The sequence below is a fragment of the Drosophila rhopaloa genome, unplaced genomic scaffold (assembly GCF_018152115.1).
Source record: "Drosophila rhopaloa isolate 14029-0021.01 unplaced genomic scaffold, ASM1815211v1 contig_167, whole genome shotgun sequence".
NCBI classification, from domain to species: domain Eukaryota; kingdom Metazoa; phylum Arthropoda; class Insecta; order Diptera; family Drosophilidae; genus Drosophila; species Drosophila rhopaloa.
In genome coordinates, this window is record NW_025335047.1 from 8,817,039 (window position 1) to 8,828,454 (window position 11,416).

The 11,416-nt window shown below is 41.3% G+C and overlaps 3 protein-coding genes across 3 annotated transcripts; 2 read left to right on the top strand and 1 right to left on the bottom strand.

Moving 5' to 3' along the window:
* Positions 1–478: 478 nt before the first annotated feature.
* LOC108052756 lies at positions 479–804 on the bottom strand. Its single transcript, XM_017135233.1, is given in 2 exon segments — positions 479–611; positions 656–804. Coding segments are annotated over 2 exon segments (282 nt in total).
* Positions 805–5,154: 4,350 nt separating this feature from the next.
* LOC108052780 (protein arginine N-methyltransferase 1) lies at positions 5,155–6,310 on the top strand. Its single transcript, XM_017135271.1, has 2 exons — positions 5,155–5,607; positions 5,664–6,310. The coding sequence occupies exons 1-2, from the start codon at positions 5,198–5,200 to the stop codon at positions 6,301–6,303; spliced, it is 1,050 nt and encodes a 349-aa protein (XP_016990760.1). The 5' UTR covers positions 5,155–5,197; the 3' UTR covers positions 6,304–6,310.
* A 1,346-nt stretch (positions 6,311–7,656) lies between these two features.
* On the top strand, positions 7,657–8,965 carry LOC108052774 (probable protein arginine N-methyltransferase 1.2). The gene is made up of 3 exons (XM_044458687.1): positions 7,657–7,773; positions 7,834–8,063; positions 8,274–8,965. Exons 1-3 carry the CDS (start codon positions 7,657–7,659, stop codon positions 8,959–8,961), a joined length of 1,035 nt encoding a protein of 344 aa, XP_044314622.1. The 3' UTR covers positions 8,962–8,965.
* Positions 8,966–11,416: the final 2,451 nt, after the last annotated feature.

Here is an 11,416-nt window from a genome sequence, read left to right on the forward strand (position 1 = left end):
GATTCACTAAGCCGGCAATGAGATTTCCCGACCGCATCAATTTGTTTTAATGTCAGAAATGCCTTTTGCACTCCTCCAACAGATTGCAGCAGCTGCTAGGTCAAACGCCAGGAGCTGCATCCGAAGTTGGAAATACACTGGAAAAATACAAGTTGGGGTTTTAAATTAATTAAGAAAACCATCACCTATTACCAACCCAGAGATTCCATATAAGTTCGCCTACCTAGATGTGAAATTGTCATACGTGTTACTCCTTCTAAATAACTTATATTATAAAGGATATATCAATATAACTTCTTCATCATGGTCTTTTCTTGACCATCTCAACATTTTCAACTTATATCTACATATGTATATACCTTAAGCAAGCAAATATAAATAACACTTTACTACTATCTGTAATTGAAAAAATAATTGCATTTACTGATGTAGTTTGTGATCTGCTGTTATTTTGTACTTAATTTAAGTGTAAAGTACCTTATATTTTTCCGAGTGCTTCGGATATGTTGGTGCAAGATCTCTTGGTGGCTCCAGCATCCTTGGTCCGCTCGACAGATGTCTGCCGTTGTCCTGTGTTGCTCTGCGGTCTGGGGCCAGATTGTTAAGGAGTCCTCGGGCCGATATGCATATGGATCGATGGGTAATCATTCCCAACGATCCCTGTCCTGGGCCGTAAAATGTCAAATTAATGTTACAACATGTCCAACGATTTCTGATGCCATTTGACAATGCTGAGTGGAAATTCCTGCAGGTGACGCAATTTCCCTGTAATTTGTTTGGCCGCACGTACGGTCACCATGACATGGGGCATTGTCAGCTCGTTTGTGCCTGCCCAGCATAAACAAAAACCCAACCAAACCACCGAGTCGATCTGATCCAAAACGCGCCAAGGGACCTGCAGCCCTATTGGAGTGTGGTTTAGTCGCTTATTGGATGGTCGGTAGTTGGTAGTTGTTGGTTGGTTATTGGTAGGTGTCAATGTGTGGGCATGTCGCACACGTGTGCTCGCTCCTGCCTTGGGGCCATAAATTCACTTAGTTTATTTGCTGCCGCTGCTTCTGTGTCCACTTGGCCAGACACTCCGACTCTCCGACTTTCCGACACCCAGCCATCCAGCCAGCTAGTCAGCCAGTCCATGCCCAGTTCGGCGGAAATTTGTGAAGGAAATCAAATTAAAATTTCGCTAATTTATCAGCCGCTCAGAAATCGTGAGTCCACTGTGTGCCAGGGGGCGCTAATTGGCAAACAATTCGCATATCGGTGTTGCCGGCTTAGCTGTTACTGTAGGCTAAACCTGGCTTTATTTAGCTGAATAAGGATAGGCTTGACTTGTATAATGTTTATTAGAGCTTAAATGAACGTTAAACAATTTTAAAAAGTTAATATTGTTTTAGAGTCATGCTTAATAAAGTTCAAATAAGTAAATAAATAGCATTATGTGATAAAAAGTAATACTTTTGTCGAGTTATGTATAAATTGGTATGGCCTTCGTCAAAGATTCAAATATTTTTGGGACCCTAAGATTTGATTTTCAGCAGGTTTTTATTAAATCTTGTTAGTATGTTAGTATTCAACTCTTTAGAGTACTATAGTAACAAGTAAGGGTACTTAACAAAAAATGGCAACACTATCGGCTTTGGACAAAAAAATGAATCGAAAGGAAAGGCACATAAGGGAAGTGCAATGGTGGTGAGCCGAAGGAAATGGCGCGGGGTGGTGGAACATTTTTGCATTTTATCGAAACGACTTCATCAGCCAGCCAGTCTGGGCTGGTCCGCAGTTCGAGGTCCGAAACAAAGGCATTCTAATTAAAATTCCCAAGTGTCAGAAATTTTATTTATTCCTTTGCCAAACCAAGTGCATCAATCAAACTTTAGCACAACCAGCAATTAATTTTTTTCGGCATCGCGATGTGGAAGAGAAGGGTGTGAAGAGGGGAGGGGATTTGATATTGGCAGCTCCGTTAAAATCAAATTGCCTCATCGTTAACACCAGAAAGTCGATGGGATTCTGAAATTGGGACGGGATGGGGGATTGGTTTCGTTGGTTAATCGATGACTGATTGATCAAATGAAAGTTACACTGGGCAGAAAAACAGGGGCTTAAGATTTAAGTTATCCATTCTTTCATGGGAATAGTATCATTGAAACCATAGCCTATTGTTTGACTAGTGTTCACTCTCTATTAAAACGATTATGATAGGCCAATCAACCCCTGTTTTCAGACCTTTTTGAGGACCCTTGTTGGCCATTCATCGAGCACATGTTATTATTTGTTTTTGATGAAGTGGTTGATTACAATCGACCCTCCCAATTTATTCCCAGCCACCCCTTGATTGTCCTTGACTGTGGTTACAATTTGACTTACTGTTAGATAGGAAATAAAACTCCTAACCCGTCGTTGGATAGATGACTTTAATTAAATATATTGTTCTGATTCGGAAGATGACGAATAAATATTTCAAAAAGTGTTAATACTCAAGATCATTATTTATTATTACTAAAAAATTGTAGAGCGATACAAAATAAATTGCCCTTAAAAAGTTAAAACAAGAAAGGAAAGCTAACTTCGGGCGGAGCCGAAGTTGATATACCCTTGCAGAATACTCTGTAAAATATATTCCCCAAAATTATTCATATGATGCATTCTTAATACTCATAAAAAATCCCAACTTCCTAACTTTAAAAACACCAAAGTTATGGCATTTCCAATCGTTCAGTTATATGGCAGATATAGGATATAGTCGGCCGATCCTTATGAAGTTTGGTAGGTCGGATTGATTGGCCAAAAATAAAACCCATAGAAAATCCCAACTTCCTAACTTTACAAACACCAAAGTTATGGCATTTCCGATTAATCAGTTATATGGCAGCTATAGGATATAGTGGCCGATCCTTTTAAATTTGGTACGTCAAATTGATTGGCCAAATGTAAAACCCATAGAAAATCCCAACTTCCTAACTTTACAAACACCAAAGTTGTGGCATTTCCGATCGTTCAGTTATATGGCAGCTATAGGATATAGTCGGCCGATCCTTATAAAATTTGGTACGTCAAATTGATTGGCCAAATGTAAAACCCATAGAAAATCCCAACTTTCTAACTTTAAAAACACCAAAGTTTGGCATTCCCGATCGTTCAGTTATATGGCAGCTATAGGATATAGTCGGCCGATCCCGGCCGTTCCGACTTATATACTGCGTGCAAAGGAAAGAAGGGGGTGTGCAAAGTTTCAATTCGATATCTTTAAAACTGAGAGACTAGTTCGCGTAGAAACAGACAGACGGACAGACAGACGGACAGACAGACGGACAGACGGACAGACGGACATGGCTATATCAACTCAGGAGGTGATCCTGATCAAGAATATATATACTTTATAGGGTCGGAGATGTCTCCTTCACTGCGTTGCACACTTTTGACCAAAATTATAATACCCTCTGCAAGGGTATAAAAATGGTTTTCTTAAAATGCAATTTTATTATAATTAGTAAACATTTCTTATTCTAAAAAATATTTTTTTTTATTAGGAGATGGAGAAGGATGCTACGAAGACAAAAAAATAAATAGCAGTGTTTTATTTCCTAAAAACTTAATTACTTAATCGAAGGTTTTAAAAAATCTCCTCTGTCCGAAAATAGGTACCTTGAGGTAAGGTAATTAATTTTCTATTTTTATGGCTCTTGACTTGTGGGTCAGGTGAAAATCGAAAATCAAGGTGGGTTTTCTGCCTCCCACACCGCGAATAAATTGACGATGTCGAACATTTGGTAATACGCGTCAAATGGGCTCCAAGTATGTCAGAAGACATCATCGCATTCAATATGCAAAGCTTCGTCGCGTTTTAATCACCTCAGTGGGTGGCATTCTCATTGGGAACACCGAGCCAGCGCACTAATGGAAACTTACGTCGCTTTTTAATTGATTTGTGCCAAAAGTTTTATAGGTTTTTAAAGCCGTCCGAACAAATGGCAGCGATTGTTGGCCGGGCCCAAACGCAATCGGAGATCGAAAACAAAACCGAATACGACCCCCCGCCTGAGGAGCGGGCCTAATTATGGAACGCCAGAAATGGCAAATTAGCATAAAATTTAGCAACATTAAAAATTATAGTTTATTATGCTCGAATGTCGCGTGTTTGTATGTGCTCCTTTTTATTGTTGCTCTGTGACTAAATTGATTAATGAGCCAATTTAATAGTTTCGTCTCTTTATGGAGATATTTTTATGACACTTTAAAAATTATGACGGGCATTTTTCCATTTTTAATTTTTAACAATTTGTTTTTTACCGTTGGGCACGAGTTGCACAATTTGCTGGGGTTCGGGTTTTGGATTTGGGGTTCACAGTGAAAGTGGTCGGTTGGAGGAACATTGGGAAGGGGCATCATTAAATTTGGCCATAAAAATAAATTCGGGGCTGGGCGGCTTAAGCGAGTTATGGCCTGGTGTTAAGGTGTTGGCGGCACATTTCTTTCACGGACTTTTGAGTGGGGCGATTTTTTTTGGCGTTTTTAATGGGTCCATTAAATGCAAAATTTGATTTATCTGGTTTCGGCCATTCAGATGCTAATGATGGCGATAGAATGACGTAGTATTGTTTGCAAATATACGGCGGTTATTCCCGATTTTTATAGATTTATTATGTGGCTTACGTACATACATATGTGATAAGATTGTAGATCGGTTGGATTTTTTCGCATTTCTATTTCCTACTGGTATCCACTGTTTTATGTTGGTTAATATTTAAAAAACGACTGTGAAATGCCCTACTATCAAAACAAAATATCAATTCTTCGTGTAGTTATTTTTTCCTATTATAATTTAAGCTTTGAATCCGATGACTTGTAAAAAGGTAAACCAAAACTGAAAAACTTAAGAAAATTTTAAAGTGTCTTACCTCTTAAGACTTGTAGTTTGATTCTCTAAAAATCTGATCAATAGAATATTTAATTTGTGTAAGACATGCAAGGGCATAGACGCGGCTTGCTTTCTTTCCTGATTTACTTTAAATTCGAAACATTTAAGTATTAATATATACGAAAAATACTTACTTTCAATAAAAATAAATCACATGATAGCCATGTTTTTTCGATCCCTTGTTTTTCTGTTTAGACTCCGTCAATTTTCAATAGACAAATCGTTAATATTCAAAGTCTGGAATTGGTGAAAACAGTTTTGAATTGGTGAATTCTGGACATGTCCTGGGATGAGTTGATTCTTTTCAATCAAAGGACTCAGGGCCTGCAAGACCCCAATGCCGACTACTTTCAGTCGTACGCCCGTTTGGAGACGCACATAACCATGCTGAGGGATTCGGTTCGCACCCAGGCCTTTCGCGATGCCATCTTCCAGAATAGTGCTCTCTTCCAGGACAAGGTCGTCCTGGATGTGGGATGTGGCACTGGTATACTATCCCTGTTTGCTGCCAAAGCAGGAGCCCGTAAAGTTATAGCTGTGGAGTGCACGGATATTGCAGATGTCGCCAGTGAAATTGTGAGGGATAATCAAATGGAAGATGTGGTGAAAGTGGTCAAGGGATTGGTGGAGCAGGTGGAACTACCCGATGGCATTCAGCAGGTGGACATCATATTGTCCGAGTGGATGGGGTAAGATAATGTGTACCTTCTAAATATATTATAGTTTTGATAAATTATATTTTTAGCTACGCTCTTTATATGGAGTGCATGCTGAATTCGGTGCTATTTGCCCGGGATAAATGGCTTTCCCGCCGCGGTCTAATCCTGCCCAGCATTGGAAATCTCTGGTTGATTGGCGCCCATGATCCGCATAGGTTCGCAAATCTGAACTTTTGGCATAATGTCGAAGGCTTCGATATGGTCTGTGTTCGGAAGCCATTTTCCCGGCAGCCCCTGGTGGATTGTGTGCCCATCCAGCAATTGCTCACCGACGAGTGCTTCATCCACTCCACTCAGCTGAATTTTGCCCGCAATGAGCCCGTGGTCTTTTGCTCCAATTTCCAGCTGACTGTGCGGCGAGCTGGGATCATCAACATGTTGGTCCTGTACTTCGATGTGGGTTTTCCGGCGGGGAAATCGGAAAAACCAGTGACCTTATCCACCTCGCCGCGATCGTCGTGGACGCACTGGGAGCAGACGCTGCTCCACCTGGATGAACCACTTTTCGTGAAGCCCAATGATCGGGTGCGCGGAAAACTGGCCATGATGCCCAGTGGGCTGGACGGGCGCTCCATGAACTTTGACCTCAACATCAGTTTTCGGGGCGATCGGACGCGGGTGGAGAGCTTCAAGAGCTTCAGTTCGACGGGACATTATTCGCCCTGATCAACTGGGTACCACATAAAACTTGAACCGAATTGATAACTGCCATAAAATGGGTCGTTAATCGAGGGCCGCCAAGTGCCCCAGGGTTTTGGTGGCCAATCAATCCGCGCCGGGGCTTAGAAAGTGGACAGCCGAAATGTTAACGACTTTCTTAACAAATTAATTTCAAAGACCAGGTCGCTTAGGGGGGAAAAATGTGTCCACCTCTCCGCCTCTAATTAATTGATGGCCCGTCGTATAAATTTGTGAAAGCCAACGCCGTGGGCCCACAATGAACGCCTTTTATGCGTTTATAACTCTATTTACTATTTTAGCCATTTGCATTGTCTCGTTTTCGAGGTCTACGGTGTATCTTGGAGAGGTTGCCCAAAATCTCTTGTCAGCTCGTTTTGTGTTTGTGCACGAATGGTCTTTGTTAATGGCAGTTCTTAAAAGGCCATAAAGTTGCTTTATGCGCCCATGAAATTAATATGCACACCATTATTGGACATGATTATAAAATATTGGTTATCTAGCGTGCACAAAAGCGCCACAAATGAGCCAGCGATCTTTGATTTTCGGTCAACACTTGTTCGCATCCCTCATCCCAGCGATCAGGTGTGCACCCCGCTGCGGGCATTAACCAAGTCCCAGACAAAAACAGCACCCAGATGGATCCGATACGATCCGATCCCATCCTCGATCCAGCCAGCGTAGGCCCAGCAAACGTTTCAATTTGTATCCCCTTCCCACCTCCATTCCGCGTTCATGTTCTTCGGGTATCAAATTGCTGGCATTTGTCAACGGAGCGGGACACTGCGCGCCAAGTCACCTATAAATTAGAGACTCGTTAGACAGCTTAACCCGGTTGGTCGCCTGGATGCCATACACTGGGAGTATGAGTATCCTGTGCCTGTTCCCGCTGATAAGGAGGTCCGATCCCACAATTGCCTCGTAACTAATTGTTGTCACCCGCCTGGCGATAACGCCTGGGAACTGTGAGAAATGCCGGGCGATAATCAACTCGGAATTTATGTTTGCCAGATTGGAGCAGGAAATTTGAAACCAGAATTATTTGAACTACTATTTGACTATGGTCTGTCTACTGGAAAATGATCCATCTATTCATAATTAAGAAACCTTTCAAAAAAAATATAATATTTCAAATCAATCGGCACATGTGTTTTTTTTTAAACAAATATATTTAAATTCATATTATATACTACTCTGTTGTTTTGATGACTATAAATGTGATTTATGAAAAATGGCTTAGATATTTTTTATTTTTAATATAGTCATCAATCAAAGTTTATCAAAGTGACATTTAAAAAGGTTTATTTGTATAAAAATTGTTCAATATTCTTTTCGATAAAAATGAATCTAGAGAAGGCCATCCTGAAAGTCATGGCGGATGGAATGCTGAATGATATCGTATCCTCAAGAGCATATGAATGGTTATTCAGGCGATACGAACGACTCTTCAAGGATAAGGTAAAATCTTAATGTTAAGTACTTTTCAACTTCCTAAATTTTTATGAACATTCTGTGCAGATAGTGATGGATGTGGGTTGTCGAAGTGGATTACTTAGCATGATGAGCGTGGAGGCGGGGGCCGTCAAGGTCATAGCTCTGGGCAATATGGAAAGTGCCGACTTAGTTAAGAAGGCAATTTCCCACACCGAAAAGGAGGATATCTTTGAGTTCGTCAAGGGTGACATTGATGAGATCCTTTTGCCTTGTGGCCTCAAGAAAGTGGATATTATAGTGTCCGAGTGGATAGGGTAGGTTTAAATGTTTGCATTTATGTAGTTTAAGTGCTTAAGTGCATTTCTTTTGTTGGAAGTGCACTGGGGGAAAAGTTGTCATTGACCCTTAAACTTACATAGTTTGAAAAGCATAAGTGATCCAAATGCTCACAATGAATTGTAAAATCATACGGCATTTTTAAACCTTTTTAGCCAACCCAGGTCATGATTTAATTTTTCTCGCAGCCACTCGATTTTTGTGGACTCCCTTTTTAAGGATGTAATCTATGCCAGAAAAAAATGGCTTGTTAAAGGCGGTCTCATTGTTCCCAATGTGGCTCAGCTGTTTGTCTGCGGAATTGCTGAGCATCGGCGAGAAACCATCGAAGTGAATATTCTTCCCCAAACGGATTATCCCGGTCGGAGTTATATGGTCAAGGAACCCGTGTGTCTGATAGAGGATTATGTGGCCAAGGACCAGCTTGTCACCGAAAAGTTTCTCCTCAAAACTATCGATCTCTGCACTGCCAATGCATCTGATGAGGATTTTAGGGTTCCCTTCAAGCTGAGGGGTCTGAAGGACAGTCCACTTGGAGCTGTGGTCCTCTATTCGGATATTGGATTCTCCCGACCCATTGGCAAATTTAGGCGTTTGTTCTCCACCAGTCCCAAGAAACCTTGCACCTATCTGAAGCAGACCATAATCTTTGTGGACGATCCCGTTGAGGTGGCCAAACATGAGCTGGTCGAGGGTGTCCTTGGAATGTACTACAGTCCCGAAGAGCATCGCGAAGTGGAGTATTCCCTGTCCTTCGCCGGTTTCGAAGCAGAATACTCAACAACAGAGTCGGAAGAAGCCGAAGATGTTTCGGAATCAGATTTTGAGCCAGAGGAGGACGTGGATTTGAGCGAAATAAAAGAGGGCTCATGTTGATGTATTCATGGCAATCTTGGGACCCTCTGCAGCTGCAAGGGGAGCAGGCTGGGGATCGTTGGCCGATCAAAATTTATGGCCGTGCTGCATCAATTAGGGCGGCTGCTACCCAAAGACAATGGACAAGGGATCTGGCTGAGGATCGGGATCTCAGACTGCCTCCGATTCTGACTGACTTATTTTTGTAGCTTTTATTTTCCTTTTTGCCTTCCTGACTCGACTGGGCTGACCTGATCGGTGTTTAGCTTTGACGTTGCTACAACGATTTAAAATGATGTCGCGCATAATTCACCGATCGACCACAATCGTCTTGCCAGACTGTGCGTCGTGATTTGGCTCTGGGGTTTGTTCGCCGGCCTCGTTTACAGTGAGAGCTCTTTTGTTCTGATCTCATAACCGATCGCTGATCGTTGATCGCAGATCGCACTTGGTTAGCCCAGCGAAAGGAATCCGTCCGCGATTCTCGATTCTCTCCTGCCACTAAAATGCTTAAGTGACATTTCGTCTGCTGGATGTGCACTGCTGAAAAAAAGCATATCAAATGGGGTAATAGATCTCTAAGCTATGTTTTCTTAAAGATCCACTTTTGAAGAAATTTGAATTTAAATTTAGATTAAAGGTTTCTTAATAATTTCCTTTGATAGTGTCTAAAAGCTATATTAACTTTTTTAAGGATCATTTAGGCATACAAGGATTCAATTTTTTATTTAAGGTTAATTTATTTCTTGCTTAGTTGTCATAATTACATTTTTATTTGAGATGTCTTTCATTAGAAGAGGCACAGATTTTTACCTTATTAAAAACTATTTTATATAGTATCTAAAAACTATAATATTTGTTGAACACTCGATGATGTTGTATTTAATTTCAAGTTTTTTTTTCTGTGTACGATCAGCTCGGACTCGGACTCTGTTTGAAAGCCCGGGGCTTGAGCTTGAGGGTCCGTGATGGATTAGCATCGTTTTGCCGTGAGGATAATGTGTCGTTTGCAATGATTTTGGTTGACATTCGCGTTTTTTCGGTTCACCGTCTTTTCTGCCTGCGACCGTTTCTCGGAAATAATTATGCTACTTTTGTGCAAGAATAACAGCATTTTTGTACAAATTGCATAAAAATTTAAATTGCCCCGAGCGTTGAGCGGATTTTCGGTTTTTTGCTGTTTGCAGCTTGCTGCGCGAAATTGCTTAATAATGAAATGCCAATGGATTAAGCGCAATTTGTGCGGCATGTCCCACTGATTGTCCCCGGGATTTTTATCTTTATCGGGTTTTTGCTGTGCGATCTGGTCGAAACAATTGGCCAACCTCTGCCTCTGCCTCTTCCTCTGCGAACCACGGCAATCCTCCCCAGACCCATCATCATTATCATCATCAGCCTCAACACGTTCGATTTGCTGGGTCTTATTTTACACCTAACGAGGCCGGAGCCCAGAAAGCAACAACAAAAAAAACCCTATAACTGCTCCTCGTTCTCGGGGCCTTGCAGCGTTTTCATTAAATTCGCTTAATAGCGCAATATAATTTAAACAAGTAGTAACATAAAATAAAACTCACAGCCACGCACTGAAAGGCATAAAGATGAAGCAAATTACTCCGGACCGGAGAAAAGCAGAACAGTGCAGAATTCGAACTGCTTGGGACTCCCCATATTCGGGGAGGGAGGTGAGGGGGTTTTTCACAAGGGGCCCTCAGTGGTCTCAGTTGGCCAGTTATGGCGCATGGGCGAGACCTCGCCGTCGACCAGCAATGGCAATAAGTTTGCTTAACGAGGGTTTAATTTATGATTTGTTATGTTTCCGGTTCATGTTCTTGTTGCCTGCAAAATTATTGGCCATAAAGCCAAGGTGTGGATTATAGTGGCTGCCAGTGGTGGTAGCCCGGCCAAGTCAATGGCAATCGAGGCAGGGCGATTTGGGAGAAAAACAGGGGGATCAGCGGGATGAGGTCAGCAGGGGGAGGCGGGGTTTAATGGGGTCGCCATTATCCCATGACTTTTACAATTCTCGATATCGTATTTCATCGACCCAGAAGTCAGTATTCAGTTTTCATTTAATATAGTTTTCTTATCTAAATTAATCATAAAGGTTTTGGTCTTAATGGTTTAATTAGAGAACAACATTTTTCTCTTGACTTATATATGTATTTAATAAGAGTTAAGCATTCTTTGTAAATTAAATGATAGGCTTAGGCATATGTTTAATAATCTAGCAACTAACTATTTTGAACATTAAAAATAAATTCATAGTCCATATAAAAATAAGAGGTCTTAGTTTAGTTTAAACTCATTTAAAATCTATAGATTGAAAGCCTCTAATCCATCTGTATACCAATCGACAATTTGGCCTTAACCACTAATAGACCCTAATCCTTTCACGCTCACCGTGAATTTGCTGCCAAGGAGCCAAGGATAAGGCCATCGAACGCTGAGCGCATTGCGTTGAAAATCGATTTGTAGT

What these genes read in the sequence shown, in the direction of transcription:
- LOC108052780 (XM_017135271.1), top strand. Translation starts at nt 5,198, where the DNA reads ATGTCCTGGGATGAGTTGATTCTTTTCAATCAAAGGACTCAGGGCCTG. An exon ending in ATATTGTCCGAGTGGATGGG is followed by an intron (nt 5,608 to 5,663) that starts GTAAGATAATGT and finishes TTATATTTTTAG; the next exon opens with CTACGCTCTTTATATGGAGT.
- LOC108052774 (XM_044458687.1), top strand. Translation starts at nt 7,657, where the DNA reads ATGAATCTAGAGAAGGCCATCCTGAAAGTCATGGCGGATGGAATGCTG. An exon ending in AACGACTCTTCAAGGATAAG is followed by an intron (nt 7,774 to 7,833) that starts GTAAAATCTTAA and finishes CATTCTGTGCAG; the next exon opens with ATAGTGATGGATGTGGGTTG. An exon ending in ATAGTGTCCGAGTGGATAGG is followed by an intron (nt 8,064 to 8,273) that starts GTAGGTTTAAAT and finishes TTTTTCTCGCAG; the next exon opens with CCACTCGATTTTTGTGGACT.